Below are 19702 nucleotides of genomic sequence, written 5' to 3'. Positions count from 1 at the left end.
CTTCCTGGGTCGGAGGGACATCTCCCGGTGAGTTGGCGGGGAGGGGGGACGGGGGCGGGACCTAAGCCACTTCTGCCCTCCCTTGAAGCCTCGGTGGGGAGGCTGAGCCCTACAAAAGCCTCCCCGGGCGGGCGGGCGGGCCAGGCTAGCTTCACAGCCGGGCCCCTCAACCCGCGCCGCGCAGGGCACGCGGCGGCCCGAGAGCCTGCGGGCCCCTGGACACGCCGGGGCTCCTAGCGGACGCCCACGATGCGCCTTGGGACGGCGCCGAGGCCGCCGGCGCTGCTGCTTCTGCTTCAGCTGGTGCTCCTGGTGGCCGCGCCCACTGACGGCAAGGTGAGTACGCGGCGATGCGACCCCCACCCCGCGTCCCCCGACAGGCCGGCCCCGCCCGCGGGGGCGCTACCCTTCACCCTCTGCTGGTGCGTGCGGTGATTGCGGGCGCCAAGCAGACACCTGGGGGGGCAGCGTGGGGACGGGGGCAAGCGGGGATGCACGGGAACAGGTGGAATGCGCGGAGCTGGAGGGAGGGGCGAGGAGGAGGCTTGGAGGGCTCCCTAGGGGTCAGGGATGGAGAAGGCCCTCCAGAGGTAGATAGGTAAGTAGGTAGGTAGAGGGGTGATAGATGATAGATAGATAGATATGCAGGCAGGTAGATACAGAGATGTGGAAAGAGATAATCGCCAGGGATGAGCGCTTGAGAGCACGGGATATACAGACACGCGATGTCACGCCGGTGAATCAGAGCAGGCAGCATGGCGTGGCAGAGGGGACAGCCCTGCCACTTCCTAGATGTCACCTCACACTGAACTCTGACCACGCTGGGGCTTGTTTTTCCTCCTTGTCAATGCCTGCCCTCAAGTGTTCCATCAGTTTTGTTGAGAAAAGCAAATGCCATCACTGAAAAATTAATAGCACCTTAGAAATATATCTCATGTTAGGATAAATTAAACAATCTGTCGCTGTGATTTCTATTCAACATTTGAGAGATCCTGGATTCATTTAGATCCACCCGTATATTTCTTATTCTTTGCGAAGAAAAATCAGTGTCCTCAAAACTGTTATGCCTCCTAGAGTTGACTTACTTGATTTTAACTGGTGAAAGTGCAATTTAACTTTTCAGCCGCCTTCTGTGACTTTTACGCAGAAAACTTAATTTGGGATGACAACGCAGTGTAAGTTTCGTTTCCCAGAATGATCAGATGTTTTTCAAATTTCATGATTAAGATTGTGATTGGAAATTAATAGTCACATAAATATGTGTTAACGTGAAAATATTTTTCGAACCTTCAGTCACAAGAAATCCAAGTATTTTCCATTTAAGTTAAATTTTAAATTATGACATTACAGGTGAAGCTAAAACCCCCTTTGATCACCTCCATACCTTATCCCACCCCGTCTAAAGAAATATATCCACTCTCACCACTTTGTGTTTCTTTTCAGACATTTTTCTATGCATTTACATATTCATATATGGACCCACAAACAATATGTGTTTTTTGTTTGTATTTTTTAACATAATCAGTACCATATACCTATGCTGTATATATCCTTTTGCATCCTACAGTTCTCCTCATGACAGTATTTGAGATAGATCTACCTCTTTTCTTTTTGCCTTATTGCATTACTGTATAGTTTTCCACGATATGAGTATGCCAAAGTTAATTGAGCCATTCCCCTATCAATTTACATTTAGGCTATTTAGTGTTTTATGTTCTAAAGGATTTTGTAATCCATGTAATCTCTTCATGTAGTTGTAGTTCTAACAAAAATGTGCTTTGCATAGACTAAGAATGCCCAACCCAGGTAGCTCAGTACTTCTGGGCATGATGGTTAGAACTCATCTAAGTCAGTATTGAATGTCTACAAGCATTAATCCAGGAACAAATCCAACAACTAAAAAAAACTAAAGGAAGTGTATGTATGTCGTGGGAAGTGCTGGGGAAGAGTTCCAGAGCAGGGTTTGCACATTCTTCTAGAGTTCAAAGAAGAGGGGAGATTAGGGACGGGTGGAGAAAGAGGGGAAGAATTACACACGGGTAAAGATCAGCCTGCAAAAGTGATCCACTGTAATCATTCAACCTCTAGTCGTACCAATTTTCAATTATACTGTCATATTCCCTTATTATTTTTTACATAAGAATTTTTCTGTCTTGAGTTTGGCCAAATCTTGGAGGCTTCCTGCTGATTCTACAATTAATCCATTCATATTATTATTATTATTATTATTTTTTTTTTTTTTGCTGTACGCGGGCCTCTCACTGCTGTGGCCTCTCCCGTTGCGGAGCACAGGCTCCGGACACACAGGCTCCGCGGCCATGGCTCGCGGGCCCAGCCGCTCCGCGGCATGTGGGATCTTCCGGGATCGGGGCACGAACCCGTGTCCCCTGCATCGGCAGGCGGACTCTCAACCACTGCGCCACCAGGGAAGCCCCATTCATATTATTTTTAACAGCACTTGAAGTAAGTCTCTGTTAAAACTTTGCTCAGTTACACAGACGATGTCATTAGAAATGATGAAATGTACCCTCATCGTGTAGAAAAATGGAATCACAGCAAATTAACTGTTAACTGGTCGGCACAGTGCCAGCATGCCTCCCTCCACGGGGTGGCTCTGATGCTGGGCAAGCCTCTTGACCTCTCTGAGCCTCAGTCTTCTCATTTGTAAAATGAGGGAGTTGAAACCCCTCATGGGGCCAGTAGGTAAGGTTAATGGAGTGAGGCTTTGAGGTAGGGGGGCAGTCTTCAGGGCCAGTTAATTGTTGACATTCTAGAATTCAGACTCAGTAATACCAGAATCCAGCGTTTTCAGAAAAGAAGCTGATAATCTAGTTTCCATGAGAAATCTCTCAATTTCTAAATGTTAGGGAAAAAATTAAAACTTTACAGAAGGAACAAACTCTGTATAAGTGAGAGCTAAATGTAGTCTTTGGGACATCATATTTATCATCTTTGTGCTGCATAGGTACGGACATATTTTGCTCTAAATTCCTGTGATTTTATGTTAGCATTTCTCAAAGAAATAGTAGTGCTGTTCACCCCTTATTCTGAGTTCAGGCGGGGTGGAACTGTCCACCCACACAATTTGCTCTGAAGAGCCCTGAGTAAAATCCCTCTGCTGCTTGCCTGCAGGCATTTAGTTCCAGGCCTGGCTGTTCAGCACATCCCCAGATTTTATAGCTATTACCAGGCCCAGCTCATCAACTTGAAACTGGGAGGCACCCTGCTGTTGCTTCAGGCAGCAGGTCTTGGAGAAGAGTGAGAGGGAAAGCTCCTCTGATATCTAGAGAAGGTGAGATTCATGGTTTGAGATATCATGGTTTATCCTTCCTCTTTTTGCCTTAAAATTCCAGACAAGGCAGAAATCAAGTATCAGGAGCTGAATAACAGCTGCATTTAGGGAGGAGGCTTCTCAACTGATTTGGTTTTTAAATCTAAAAAAAAAATTAAGTTGAATTAAGAAACATTTCAAACAAACAGAAAGTAATGTAACAGACTCCAATTTATCCACCCCTGAGATTAAGCAAGTATTAATAAGTTTTGACCTGTTTGTTCTCACATCTCTCCCCTTAGGAAAATAACAGATAAATACAGAAAGTCCTAAACACATCCTTTGCCTCCTCTTCCATGCATGGTTTTATATTTATACTCCATGGATATGTGTGTTCATGTGTGTGTGTGTGTGTGTGTGTGTGTGTTAGTAACCATAAAAAATAAATATTATTGTTTTGTGGTCCTTCAAATGTAATAAATGGTTTCACATGATACATTCATATTGGAGCTTGGTTGTATCAGTCAGTATGATGTTTTTGGATTTTATTCATGTTGGTACATAGAGATGTGATTTGTTTATATACATATAGATGTGAGAGCTGCCACATAGTATCCAGTTACATAAATAAAGCAGTTTATTTTTCCATCTGCCTAAACGCAGCGAGTTTGTTTCCATGCTTTCATCTTACAAAGCTGGAATTTATATCTTTGTATATGTACCATTGTGACAACTAGATTTTGAATTCCTACATGGAATTCGAAGAGGGTTATAAGAGAAAGAGTATTTTAAATTTTTTAGGAATTGTCAAATTGACTCCAAAAGTATTGTACCAACATCGTGCCAGAGTACCTGTTTCCCTATATCCTCAGCAAAATTTGGTGTGCTTAGATGTTAATGGGTGTGAAATAGGATCTTGTTTTGACTAGTGAGTTTAGGAATCTTAGCATATTTTGACTGACAGTCTATAGTTCTCTCCGAGTGAATTGCATGAACAAGTCTTTGCGTATTTATCGTTTGTGGCCTTTGCCTTTTTGTTGCTAATTAATTAGAAGCTATTTATGTATTTGGGTACTGAAATTTTGCTATTTAAATGTGCAGCAAATATTTCATTCCAATCTTTGGTTTATCTTTGTTTGTTTTTTGGTTTTTGCGGTACGCGGGCCTCTCACTGCTGTGGCCTCTCCCGTTGTGGAGCACAGGCTCCGGACGCGCAGGCTCAGCGGCCATGGCTCACGGGCCCAGCCGCTCCACGGCATGTGGGACCCTCCCAGACCGGGACACGAACCCGTGTCCCCTGCATCGGCAGGCGGACTCTCAACCACTGCGCCACCAGGGAAGCCCTGGTTTATCTTTTCATTTAGTTATTGGTACCTTAATATATAATTTTTTTCACTATAATCTCAAACTTTTTCATCATTTCCTTGATTTCCTTGATTTTGTGTTTTGTGTCTTGTTGAAGAGATCCTTTCCTTCCCTGGGACTGTAAAAATGTTCTCCTACGTTTAAAAAAAATTACAGTTTAATTCTTTTACATTTAAGACTCATAATCCTGGAATTGTTTTCTACTTCTAGGATTATAATTTTATCTTTTTCCATATAGAAAGTGAATTGTCCCAACATTATTTATTGAATAGTCCATCCTTTCTCTCACTGTTTTTCAGTGTTACATCTGCAAACATGTGTACCAAGAACTCATTCATATATGATCTGTTTGTATTCTTACATGAGTCTGTTTATTTAGGGCCTTGATTTCTCCCAGTGTTTTAGAGTTTTCTGGTTTTTTGATTTCTAAGTATTTGACATTTTTTAATGCCATTATATTAGAAATGGTATATACTTTTTAAATTTTATAGTTTAACTGGTAAAGATACAGCAAAACATAGTTGAATTTTATGTTTTGACTTTGATCAAGCAACTTTGAATAGTTCAAATGCATTTAAGGCTAAAAAGTTTCCCCCAAAACACTGTATTAGTTGCATCATACAAATTTTAATATCATTAAGTTCAAAATCTTTTCTAATTTTTTCCTTTGTCTTAGTGGTTATTTAACTTAGTGGTTTATTTCTTAATTTCCAAACATACAGAAATTTTCTAGTTATTTTTTTCACCGAATTGTGGTAGAGATGATATTTTGACTTCAAAGATTTCTACGTATGTCAATTAGGTCAAGATTTTTTATCATGTTATTAAAATTGTGATACAGGTGCACATCTGTTTCTTATATATCCTACTCAGTGGATATTTAACCTGAGATTCTCTCTTTTTCATCAAATCTTGAACATTCTCAGACATTTCTTTTTTATGTTTCTCCTTCCTCACTCTGTCTCTACTCCTGGCATTCTCAGGATGCTAGCTGGGCCTTCTCATCTTTTCCTCCAGTTCTCCTTCCTTCTTATGTCAGATAAGCTTTCCTGTGCCACTCAGCTCCTCTTGGCCTCTCCTTGCTCCTGAGCTCTGGGCACTTTCTCCCCCAGTGGCCAGCTTGGCCACAGACTTCACACAGATACAGCCTCGTGTTCCTTGAGACTCTCTTCCAAGTCTTCCTGTTGCACCCTGAAGTGCAGGGCATTAGCACCTGCAGGGCAAATCTCTGACCAGTGGGAGATAGACGCCATTGGATAAATTCTTCTCTTCTGCCCCCAGAAGAATGGTCCTAAAGTGCAGAGGTTCTCACAGCCTCTCCAGGAGACCCATCATCAGTTGTATTTGAGACCAAATTGTAATGTATTGAGCTTTTGTTTCACGTGCTGCTCCCTCCGTGCTGTATCCTGTGACGTGTCCTCAACATCCATCTTTCAAAGTTTAATTCTCTCTCCTGCTGTTTATAAAGTTCAGTAGATTTTCAATCTACTGTAACTTTCCATAATGAAAAAGAACTCTGGAATCATTCAACAATGGCTATAACCCCAGATCTATTAACTACCAGCTTTTTAAAAATTTTTTTCTCAGTTTCCTCATCTTAAAATGGAAGTAAGAGACCCACCTCAGGATTTTATGAGGATCAAATGATTTAGCACATACGGCACACACTTTACCATGCCTGTCACATAGTAATCATCCAATAAATGTGAAATATGATTATTTTTATTCATTAAATTTTAATTTCAATGACTATTCGTATTTCTAGATGTTCTTTTTGGAGTCTAAGTCTGTCTGGGGTTTTCTGACTTGTTAGGGTTTGGTTTTTTTGGTCTTTTTTGTAGGGGTTTTTCCCTCTTTGTTATGACTTTAGTCATTTTGCACTTATTTGTATTACCTTTCTGATTCTTTTTGTATGATTTCAAGATTTGGGAGTCTATCTTGTTTCTTCAGTCTGTTGACTGACTCTCATCCATGGGAAGACTATGTACATGAGAGATTTGGGGAAAATAAGCCTTCACTGTCATCACAGCTTGCTCCCAGATTGGAGCTGTCCTGCCCTGGAAGAAAAAGGAGCAAAATAATTCTGAGGCTTCCAGGGGATTTTCCCCACTAAGACAGACTTATGTAGTAATGATCTGGGGGGAGGGGTGCAGCAAAGGTGTTTCCTTTCCTGTTCTCAGGGTCACCCTCCTCCAGTCCCCTCCTACTACCCACTTCCTCCAAACATGCTAGACTCATATTTGATGAGGTGGGGCAGGGTCAAGACCGCACAGCAAAGCCACCAGCTTTGTCTCTCTAACCAGACTAAGGGTCTTCCTCCTTTAGTATTTCTCTGGGGCTCCAGTCCTTGGTATGTTTTCAGGCATTTAAGGCTAAAAAGTTTCCCCCAAAACACTGTATTAGCTGCATCATACAAATTTTAATATCATTAAGTTCAAAATCTTTTCTAATTTTTTCCATTGTCCATGGAAAAACTGTGAATTAAATGCAATTTGTCTTTGTATTTCCCTTATCATGATGGCCGTGTTACCCAGAACAAAGTAATAACTGCCTAGTGTTACCTATGACTAAGGTTAACTTTGTTAAATATTACAATTGATTAAGACCCTCAAACCTATAAGTGTATGAGTCTGACAGCCTGGCTGTCTGGTCTGCCTACGCCCTGTGGTCCTTCAGCCATGTACAGTTAACCACACTCATGTCATGGCCTTCAGCCAAAAGGCAGCCATCCACCACAGAGTCAAAGATTTTTCAAACACATGGTGCTCAGAGCACTTTTTTTCTACAAAGTTTATATCCAGCCTCAGTCTAAACTTTTAAATCATAACAGACTTTCACCATAGGTCATTTATTTCACCTCTGTTTTCAGCTTGAGAAAATAAGGAAACCAAAATTATATCAACTTCTTAACAGAATAGACGTGTTCCGTTATCAGCCCTACCACCACCACGGCCTTGAACTTAACCTCTCCGAGTTGTCCTCATCTCTAAAAATCTGATAAGAAAACATCTTACTCCAAGTTCTACTTCATCTCACAAGATCTAATCACTGGCTCTTGTCTTCCCTAAACACCCGTGTCAGTCTTCCCGTTCCTCCTGGGATTCTTTCGGTAACTGCCAATTAAGACCTCTGGCTTCAGGTACATTTTCTAGCCAAGACTGAATTAAATTATATCAGCTTTATAATTTTCCACTTAACTCACTTTCATAAGTTCAGATAAACAAATATCTATGTCCATGTCATCCAATAGAAATATACTGTGAGCCATAACTAGGACCCACATATGTAATTTTAAGTTTTCCAGTAGACACATTAAAAAAGAAAAAGCAACAGGTGAAATTAACTTTAACAGATTTTATTTATCCTAAAGATCCATAACAGTATTGTTGCAACATGTAATCACTATTAAAAACATTAATGGATATTTACAATCCTTTTTTCATATTAAGTTTGCAAAATCTGGTGCCTATCTTGCATTTTTAGAACCTTTCAATCTAACTACATTTCAAGTGTCTATAGCCACATGTGGCCACCATTCTGGACAGCAAAGATCTAGGTAAATGGCATCCAGATAGGAGAGAGGGTTACAGTCCATAAGGACTTACCTCTGGATGGAACACATTTTGCTTATTTACCATAAGAAATAAACATGTGGCAAAATGATAAACTTTAATTAAAGAAAATAAATCAGCATGGGTTGTGCCTAAATATCCATGCAACTTTTTCTCCAGAAAATTAAGATAGTTGGCCTTGACTTAAAGTAATACAAATTACCACTCATACAAATTTAATTATAGTGATCCATTATTAAAATATGAGTAAGTTATGTGCATAAAGAATTGAAGAAACATCACAAAAACAGCAAACACTTGGCCAAAGGAATAGAGAAGATGAGAAATATATTGAAAACCATCATGCCACACCTAGCCTTTCGCCTAAACTAAATTATCACTAGACTTCAGCCAGGTAACGGGGTGTTACCCTGAACAAATTGCTTCCAAAAGAAAACTAGGTTTCCTATCTGAAAATGATGGTACTGTATCTATTACAGGTAAAGTGCTCAGTACAGTTCTTAGTACAAAGTAAGTACCCAGCTTTTATATTCTAGCTACAGTCAATTTATTATCATTAATAAAAGCAGGAAGGAGAGAATAGGACAGAGACACGGGCACATGGCAAGGTGCTGGGGATAAATCAAACAGCCTGACTCCCTGGCCATGATGGATTTGAGATTCTAGTGGAATAGGTGAGAGAAACAAGAGCTCAGTAAACAAATGTGCAACTATGGATTTTGGTACCTGCTGGGAGACAATGGGATGTGGTGATGGAGAAGAAGAGGTTCTACTGTAGCTAGTGGTGGTCAGGACCCACCTTTCTGAGGGAGCAGCATACAGGCTAAGGCCTAAGGAAACAGCATGGAGAGTGCCTTGGGAAGCATTGAGGAATATGGTCCAGGACTTCTGGACAGTGAGGAGAGGTGAGACACTTCCAATGTTATGGCTCCTGGGTGGTCAGAGAATAAAACCAAGACCAAGAGAACTTTTTTTTTTAAGGGAGAAAAAAAAGCTGAGTTTATTTACTCACCACCAAGCGAACACATGTGCCTGACGGAATATGCTGAGTACTTTGTTAGAGGTGGACAAGGGATGGGAAGCAGGGAATCAGGGGCCCCAGAGAGGGCCAGCTCATGATGGTCCTGCTAATTAAGGATGGAAAATCGCTTACTGAATAGGGTGGGATAAGTCCACAGGCCTGTATGTAGTTGATCATGGTATGATTTTAGGGTCTGCACTTAACAAATTTGTATTTTAACAAAAAAGACACAATGCATGTGTTTACGCTACTCGCAAGACAGTTGTCACATTAGTAATGGATGAGTAACAAATTCACACTGTGGCTTGGTAATGGGCCCACATGTAAAGTGGTGTGATGAAAGCCTTCTTCTGCTCATGTCTCTTCATCTTCTTCTCAGCCTCAGTGGGACGGGTCTAAATTTGCCAGATGTGGCTGTGAGGAGGTAAAGCTGAGCCGAAGATCCCCTGTCTCAGCTGACATAGGCCCAAGCCAGGGAAAGCTCTATGCCAGGAAAGGATGAAACCCAGTTAAGGACCTGGAGACCTCCTCAATCAAATGACCAGTAACACCAGCCTCCCCTGGGTGTGGGTTAGGAAGACAGAATGTCATGTCGGGCTCCACCCCAGACCTCCCCAACTGGAATCCGCATTTTAACCAATCCAAGGGATTCCTGGGCATATTATTGTCTGAGAACTGTACTGGCCTTGATAAGGACACTGGAGGGTCCTTCAAACTGTGGTGTGATTGGTGCTGGAGTGTTTCAGAAGGATGGTGACATGACCCCAATTTTAAAGATCTATATGGCTGACCCCTGGAGAAGGTTGACTGTTCTGTCCTTGGGAACTCAGCTTATGTAAAGGTGAAGTAACCAAGCAGGAAACAAGTCTTGTTGGTGCTTTCTCTTTGGATTCTGGTGCTTTGAAAATCAGAAAGAAAGGAAGGGAGGAGAACCAGTCTAGACCAGTATAGCAGTCGCTCAGTCTGTCCCTGTTAATTGTGCAGTTCATTTGATAATTATTTATGTACAAACAGAGGAAGGTTAAAAATCCAGTTCATGAAAAAAATCCAGTCCATGGTGTAATGCTCTGTATATACAAGATCAGACTATCCAAAAATATTTCCACATATCATGGTAGGTATTATGTATGTCTGTATGTGTGTGTACATATAAATATACACACAAATATATTTAGAGAGTAGCTTATATTTTCAGAATTTTTATGTTAATTGTTGTAGGGAGATAATGGCCCCCCCAAAAGTGTAATTTTCAGGGAGACGCAAGAGGGAGGAGATATGGGGATACATGTATATGTATAGCTGATTCACTTTGTTATAAAGCAGAAACTAACACACTATTGTAAAGCAATTATACTCCAATAAAGATGTGAAAAAAATATATATATATATATTTTGAACATACATAAAATAGAAATGAAGTTGAGATTTGAATAGTTTTTTAAAAAGTGTAATTTTCAGAGATATTTAAAATTTAACCATATAAAAATATTTTATTTTTCTGACAGTAGTTTTGGGGTAAGTTAGGAATTTTCCATTTTTAATCTTTAAGATTGATGTTTGTTAATTAGATTGTCTCTCTAAATCGGTTTCTTAGAGAAGTGATCCCCATATTTAAAAATAAGTTCAAGTTATTTAGAAACCTTGGGGGGTTTATCATTATGTAGACAAAACAGTCAGGTCACTGGATTTTTTTCCCACTAGTATATTTTGCTGTTACATGAACTTTTCAAAGAAAAAGTTCTACAAATGGAAAGTTGAGAAATCTTCAATATTATCCCTTTGAATCAAATGACAAAGTATGTCTGGGAAGAGTCAACAAGGCTAATATTCATTTTCTTTGTTTAACCAGATGATAGGATAATTTTATGCTGTTTATTTATGTATGAAATTGGGAAAGTTGAAGAGTTCACATGCTGGCTTTAAAAATTAGAAGTTGTATGGGTAGTACAAAATTTGGAAAGTGTTTGAAAGTACAAAAAGAAATATAAAAATAAAAATTATCCATAATCATATTGCCTATAGATAATTACTGTTAACATTTTGGTCTATTTCCTTCCAGACTTTTTTTTGTATTCTACTTTTTTTTTCATCTAAGAATAGACTGGAAAAAGTTTTCTGAGTCATTAATTATTGCAAATATCATTTTTAAATATCTACAGAGTACTTCATTATAGGTGGTACCGTAACTTATTTAAGTAATGCCCTTCTACTGAATATTTTGGTTATTTCCAATTCTTTAGAAATAATGCTACAGTGGAACTCCTTGAAGATAAACATTCACTAAAATTATATTTTAAATAATTTTGTGTGTAGATGGTTTCTTATCAAGTGTCTGATTTTGTGCTTTTCTGAGAGTTAGATGACAAGGTGATATCATTTCTGATTTACAGATGAGGGTCTGACCGAAGAGCTTTCATCAAGTCAGTGGAGGGAGTGGATTTAGCATTGGGAGTTATGCTTATTAGGGCTCTTCAGTAGGGCTTTTTACTACCAAAAACATCACAGATAATGGAAAAAGAGTGTCAGATGCCACTTTATCCATCATTTAAATAACTAAGTACTATTTGAGAAAAGATTGATTTTTTTATATTTTATTTAGTTATTTATTTTTTGGCCACACCGCATGGCATGAGGGATCTCAGTTCCCCAACGAGTTATCGAACTCATGCCCCCTGCATTGGGAGCATGGAGTCTTAAACACTGGACCACCAGGGAAGTCCCAAGATGGATTTTTTAAATGCCTCAGTTATCCAGAATGAAAGATTCCTGACACTGCTATCCTTTTACAATCAAAACACCAACAGAATACCTTTATTTACTGAAGTATTAATTATCTTGCCAATCTAGAAAGGATTTAACCTATTTCCATGTCGCTTTCCCTACTGGACTTCTTGCAGACAGGTGTCTTACCCATCTTTGTGATTCCAGCTCTTGACAACACACTTGGTATTACTGGTCCTCAATGAATGTTTATAGAATTGGATGTACATTTTATTAAACACTAAAACAAAAAGGTTGACAAAGAATTAACAGATCTTTTAATCCTTTGGCATAAGAATAAAAATAAAGCATTATTTTTCATATGAAATATTTTTTAAGATTATAGTCCATTTATAGATATTATAACATATTGGCTATATTCCCTTGATGTACAATATATCCTTGTAGCTTATTTATTTTATACCTAATAGTTTGCACCTTGCAATTCCCTACCCCTAACATACCCTTCTCCCCTGCCCTCTCCCCACTAGTAACCACTAGTTTATTCTCTATATCTGTGAATCTGTTTATTTTTTGTTATAGTCAATGTTTGCTTTATTTTTTAGATTCCATATATAAATGATAACATACAGTATTTTGTCTTTCTCTGTCTGACTTATTTCAATAAGCTTAATATCTTCCAGGTCCATCCATGTTATTGCAAATGGCAAAGTTTCATTCTTTTTTATGGCTGAGTAGTATTCCATTGTGTTTATATATACCACATCTTCTTTATTCATTCATTTGTTGATGGATTCTTAGGTTGCTTCCATATCTTGGGTATTGTAAACAATGCTGCTATGCACATTGGGATGCATGTATCTTTTCCAATTAATGTTTTCATTTTCTTTGTCTATATACCCAGGAGCGGAATTGCTGGATCATATAGTGGTTCTATTTTTAGTTTTTTGAGGCACCTGTTTTCCATAGTGGCTGTACCAATATACATCCCACCAACAGTGTACAAGGGTTCCCTTTTCTCCACATCCTTGCCAACACTCATTTGTGGTTCAAGAGAAATATTGAATGCTTCATTCATTAAGTCAGCAAGATGATGGGAACAAAGATAAAACCAACACAGCCCCTCCTCCCTTTATGGAATATGTCACCAAGTTAGGGGTTTAGATAAGTATGCAGGCAATAGCAATAAAATTGTACATGCTGTAACAGGGCAAATATGCAAAAGCGAAATTTAAGTGGAGTTGTGAAGGAAGAATAAAGGTCCACAAATGTACAAAACATCAAACATACAGGCTGTATATAAAGCAAGTGTGTGATGGCAATGGAGCCAGAACATAGTAAGATTTCGGTGGCTTAAAAACATATCTTCTCCTCAAAGTAGAGTACTAAAAATAAGGTTGGAATGAGTGCAGAAAGCAGCTCATAGAGTTACCAGTGGTATTTTCACCTTCTTCTAGCCTCTGCCTCAGCTGGAGCTCTTGTCAGCATTCCGCAGCTGTGCCCGCAAGGTTTACGCACATGGACTGGATTCTCCTTATTTTGCTCTCTTAGGCAAAAGCAGATTCCACAGTCCCTTCCAAAAAGTGAGAAAAACTAAGAACAGGGACTTCCCTGGCAGTCCAGTGGTTGAGACTATGCCTTCCAGCGCAGGGGGGTAAGGGTTTGATCCCTGGTTGGGGAGCTAAGATCCCACGTGCCTCGTGGCCAAAAAACCAAAACATAAAACAGAAGCAATATTGTAACAAATTCAATAAGACTTTAAAAATGATCCACATTAAAAAAATCTTTTAAAAAAATCTAAGAACAATACTATATCTGAAATCTCCTGAGATAAGGTTCCTACTGATTGGAAGCCAGACTATGTGCCCCTGAAGATGCCAACGCTCTCTAGTTGCTGCAGATAAGGCTGGAGAAAGCCAAGGGATTGATTTATCTGGTCCTGCATGTGCCTGGGGCTGTGCCCACAGAACTAGTCAGAGTTTCTGCTCACTGAGACCTGCTGAGACCTCTTGGAGATGAAGCATTCAGAGCCCATGGGACTGGAACAAGCAACATCTCCAGACCCTAAGAGGGCAGTCTTGCAGGTAAGGACGTCTGAGGCTCCCTGCCATCCAATGAGGCAACACTGGGCAGCAGTAAGAGCCCCTCATCTCATGCCAGCAGGAAGACACTGTTGTGACAGTCTGGGGCAAATCACTTGAATTCCAAGACTCTTCATTTCCTCAATCATAAAATGTGGTAATAAAATCTCTCTCTCCTAGCTCCAGAAATAATACAATGGAACACATTTTGCACACAGTAAAAGCATGCTACAAATGCCAAGTAGTATTGAGACAAGAATGAGTTTCAATATCAAGAAAACAGTAGTCCAAATATGTTTCTTATACTCATTTAATTCTCCTATTATGTTGTGACCTAGTATCAACTTCCTGGAATGTATTAAGGAGTTTCTTATTTTCAAAAATATTATTCAGTGCATTCTTTGCTCCTGGTATTTTCTAATAACATTATTTGGAAACATCAGCAGAAATGGCATCCTCCCTTAGCACTGTCTCCACCAAAAAATGAACAGTTTATTGACTTTACATCCCATGTAAATACTAATGCTAAAACTCCAGCGATGATTTCATCGCTTTTCTGGTGACTTTTCAAATACCTCAACTAAAATACCTGTTAATTATAGAGATAGTCCTGGATAACATTTCATATTAATAATTTGTTCCTTTCTTATCTTTAAAATATAGGCTTTGGGGCCTGTATTTAAAAGAAAAGCCATGTAACCAGCTTTGACACACAGCCTCCCTCAAATTCTGTTAATGAGTAATCAGCTGCAACAGGGTAGAAAGTGTAAATTCATTTTATGCACATTCACTGAGCACCTTAGATGCAATGTATTGTGCTAAGGAAACTCTTGGACTATCTTTCAAACAGAGGATTGATCCTTGAGGAGTTTCAAGATGAAGTTGCTAGAACCAATTATCAGACCTACAAAAATATTTTTTCTATGTTGCTTTTTTTCCTAACAGTAAAAGTACTATATGTGCCCATTTGTGAACATTCAAGATATATAAGTATAAAAACAAAGCAAAACAAAAAGTACTCCTAACATAAGAACCTAGAGGTAGCCAATGTTAATATTTTGGTATATTTGTATAAAAATAAGGTCATACAGCATATGGCATTTTGTATCCTGCTTTCTTGACATTATATTATATTGCTAGTATTTTCTCACATCGATAAATATCTTTTAAAAATTAATGCATACCATTACATCATGTTTATATGCCACAATTTAACCTAATTTTTTGATGTTATAAACAAAACTATGAAGAATTCTTGACTCTTTATAATTTCTTTTTATAACAGACTCATATATTGATAGAATTATTAATTAGATCAACTGGCATAATGTTTTTCTTTTTTTATACAAGTTCTACTTGTCCAACAATAGACATAGTTTAAATACTAAGCAAAAAGAAAACAAAGTTATGCCAAATTCTATCATGTAAATGTAACTAGAGTAAACATTTTGATATAAGTTCTATCTTATTTTTTAATTTAATCCAAAATATTTGGTGTATGATGTGAGCAAAGGATATAAATTTTAAAAATTTCTCCAAACTAGCCAGTTTTCCCAACATCATTTCTGCAATAATCTACCAATCTCCCACTGAATTCTAGTGATCTCAGTTCTGCCCAAAAATGAATATCTTGAATAGAGTCAGGATTTTCTTAGAACACAGATCTGAGAATGAGATACACAGCTAATGGCCACAGATTAAATATGGGGTTTACCAGTTATTCTCCTTGTTAGGGAATAGACCTGGAGTCAGCCTAGTGTTAGATAGATTTAAAGATGCTCACCTCAATCAGCCCACCACTTCTCAGTGACCTCCACCCTCGCCCTCAGCTATAAACCTAGAATGAGGTTAGACTCAAAGAACCCCATTAACCCTCCCTATAGCACATCCCATTGGTTTTACATCATTCTAAGCATTTGGAGAGAATGAGCTATTTCCAATCAATATCAATGAAATTTTTTTTCCTCTCAATTTCACTCTACCTACCCTATCTCCTCATGCCTCTCTCATGCATTTTTATGACCTCCCAGCAGGTGACATTTGGGTCAAGAATCCATTAGATTTTTTTAGGTGTCTTGAAGGCCAGTCAGGTTTAAACCATGCATCTAAATTAGAACTAAGTTGATTTCCTTATATCAAGTTGAGCAGTAACTTGATAAACATTATAGTACATTATAACCCCAGGAGTAGATTATATAATGATTGCATTATAATCTCATATGCAAATAACAGTGCAGAGAAAAACAGAATGGAAATAAAAGACCTGAAAACTCACGATTTTGTAAAAGAGGAAAATGGAAATTTTGACCTGTACCTACTGAAACACAGTATCAATCAGACCCCTCTTGAATCATCACACATAGGATTCAAGAAATTTTCTTTAAGCAAGTTAACATGAATGCAATGTATTTAGCATTTTCTGATGTAAAACCAGGAGACTAATACCAATTACTCTCAACATCCACCCACTAACATACTGTAAATGATTTACTTGGGAGTCTATTTCAATAAAGTTCACTTTCAGAAATTAGTAGTCAGAAAAACTTTGCTAAAGCCAGACTTGTTTTTACATGTGAAAATGCTGTGCTTTCTCATTTGAATAAATCACTGAATTGGTCTAAATAGAGTTGGTTCTTCAATGTTCTTATAAGCTTTTCTTGGTCTAGAGCTTTCCTGTTTATTCACTATGAAGAAGGATGGTGCTTTTTGTTTCTAAAATTGGAGTGGTGGTTCTAACAATCAGCAAATTGAAGAAGATCATGTTCCGGGTTCGTGCCCCGGTCTGGGAAGATCCCACATGCCGCGGAGTGGCTGGGCCCGTGAGCCATGACTGCTGAGCCTGCACGTCCGGAGCCTGTGCTACACAACGGGAGAGGCCACAACAGTGAGAGGCCCGCGTACTGCAAAACAAAAACAAAAACAAAAAAAACACCACAGTGAACCACGACCCCAGGAGATGATCTCCAACTGTCCATCTGTGGGGCCTTGTAGAGAAATACAAGCATTCATAGCTATGCGTTAGAATAAAATTAAGAGACTGTTAATTCCAATCACAGTTTCTCCCTCAACACTGAATTCATCATTTTTAATCGGAGGCCCCTTTTCTCATGTAAAACTTTTTCACAGACCCAAACTTGTTTGAGATGATAGAAACTCAATCATTATATAACTCAGTCCACCAACAACTAGTTGTCTGGCCTTGGCTGAGTTGTTGAGCTTTATTTTCCTCATCTGTAAAGTGGGAATAATAATACAAACCTATAGGTTCCTATATATGATGATGACTAAATAAGACAAAGTCTATAAATGTTTAACACTGTGGCTGGCATGTTGGGAGCTCAGTACATGTTCATGGCAGTGGGCGGTGGTATTGGGCAGTCTTCGACCAAATCAGCATCTGGTTTTTACTTACTAGAACCGAGCAGTCAAACTCCTTTGGTTTACTTTACGATCTCTTGTGGCATACTGAGACGACTGTTGAGCTGCTCATTTTTAAAAATGAGATCCTGGTTATATCACAAGGTATTTGTTTCAATTTTTAAATTTCAGTTTACCAAGAGGAATAAAAATAAATTAAATTAGAATTGTTCCTAATGACATTGTACTCACAGGCAATGGATTTATGAAAGATTTGACTTTCAAACAGACGTAAAGTAATTTCTAAGTAAATAGATTCTTAAGGGTTATGCATTTCCAAAGGGAGGAGAGTGGTTTGGTTTACTTGCTTGTTTTGCCATTTTTAAAAAATTTGGAATTGTATAGATAAACATCTTGAATTTTTCTCCTTAAAATAAGCATTTGGGGCAAATGAGCCCAGAATAACAGTGACCAGCATAAGGACAGGGTGAATCTGGGGAATTTCTCAGAAGCCAGAGACCAGAAATATCTGAATGTTCCAACCAGAGACCAGAGCAAAGTAGTTCGTGGGAATGAGGGAGATGTAAATCAGAGGGCTGTTTAATTAGGTCAAACCAGGTAGAAGATTGACTCAAACTTGGTGGTTATCAACCTTGGCCAGAAGGACCCAAACTTAGAGCAGACAGTATGTCCAAAGCCAACAGACAGACAGATGGAAATCAGGCAACACCCAAAAACAGAGTGCAGTGGACATCTGCTCGTTTTTCCTGACCACTCTCCTTTCTTCCTTCTGGTGGTGCTGCGTTGATTTTACTTTAGGGAACTATCCTCCCTTCGTTGCTTGACAGTCCCTGAGCGAGGGGTTGGCACATGACCTGGGCTGAGCCAGTCAAGTGCCCTCTCCCAGGAATTTGAATCTTCAACTGAAAGGGCAGAGAGCTTATTCATCCTGACAGCAGCGCCCAGAAAAACTTTCCATTCGTTTTTGTACCTTGATCCTCACCACAGCCCTGAGGCTGGTCTTTTCTGAGGCCTGTTTATTTAACTTTTCTTCAACTTCTGTGTGCTGCCCCATGTCATTCCAGCAAATTCCTCTTTTATCATTGAGTTAGCCTAAATAATTTCTGTTGCTTGCCACCAAAGAGCTCAGGAATCCAGACAACAGTCTGGCCAGCAGAACTGGTGGGTCAGCAACCTTCTACCCCAGTCAAGGAGCCTCTTATATTAACATATGAGGAGAGAGTTACCCTCAGCAGCAACAAATTCAGGCCAGCAAGTGCACATGGATGAACTTTTGCTAGGCAACTGATCTGGCAGTTACCCAGGATGGACTGGGAAATGTGAGAACTGAGTTACTGATTAATCATTGCTTATCACCGAATTATGAAGCACTGTTTTGTATGCATCTAGTATGAGAGCCAGCCCAGGTAAAATCAAGATTGATTCAATCAATCGATAAAAGAAATGGTAACTATTGAAGTATTACCTCTTCCCAAAAGATGTAACTTGGAATAACTACTTGACTTAGCACATTCATCGAGGTAACCTTGTTTGCCAGCTTGCTTTCAGCCCTCAAGAAGTTATGGTCCTTGATTTTTGTAACAAGAAGGACCTGGTCAAAATTTTTGCTGCACTGCTATATTTTGGTAATCATTTCAAAGTCTGTTTTCATTAAATGTATCCTTTTACTTTGTAAGGCTTCCCTTTTCTTCTCCACCAGCAATAATTTTTTAACTGCTTTAAATAACTTAATGTGAACGTGTTTAAAGTTCATACTCAGAACCAAACAAACCGAATAGAGCATTTTTACTATATAAAAAGTCTAATCTCTTTTTTTCATTATGCACATTTTGGAAAAATTCTCTCTAAACTTGTGTACACATTCTTGACCCTTACTTTGCATAGCTGACTTGTTTGACTCTTGACATTAGGCTGATTTTTTTAAAGAGTGGATTCAGTCAACCAAATTGTAAAAAATAAAAAGCTTCTGGCCAAGTGCAAGACTTAGTTGATGATTGATGAAATGAAGGATGGGTGGCTTGAGCTGATTTGCCACAAGGCTGTCAGCAATTACCCCAGGTAGATAACTAGTGCATGGTGCTGCCAGTCAGACACCAAGAACAGATCAAGTCTCCAGGCGGACTGGTTAACTTCTAGCTCTCTGAGAAAAAGAACAACCTGACAAGCTGTTCTTGCTCTTGACTCTCAGGCAAAGCCATCATTACTCCTGGAAAAGGAATGCAAAATGTAGGTTTAAAGTTCATCTTCAACTATAAAAGGAATATATTTCATTTAATTTGTTATACACTGGATT

General features: G+C 39.1%; 1 protein-coding gene across 1 annotated transcript in view; it reads left to right on the top strand.

Annotated features, from left to right (window-relative positions):
- The first annotated feature begins 249 nt into the window (after window positions 1-249).
- Window positions 250-19702, top strand: part of COL4A3 (collagen type IV alpha 3 chain) — a 139718-nt gene continuing 120265 nt past the window's right edge. The window contains exon 1 of the mRNA XM_060106283.1: window positions 250-336. Within this exon, the coding sequence (XP_059962266.1) occupies window positions 250-336 (87 nt within the window). The remainder of the gene's footprint in view (window positions 337-19702) is intronic.

This window comes from Mesoplodon densirostris, chromosome 8 (genome assembly GCF_025265405.1).
Source record: "Mesoplodon densirostris isolate mMesDen1 chromosome 8, mMesDen1 primary haplotype, whole genome shotgun sequence".
Lineage (NCBI taxonomy): Eukaryota > Metazoa > Chordata > Mammalia > Artiodactyla > Ziphiidae > Mesoplodon > Mesoplodon densirostris.
This window is presented reverse-complemented; position numbering and strand designations above follow the sequence as displayed.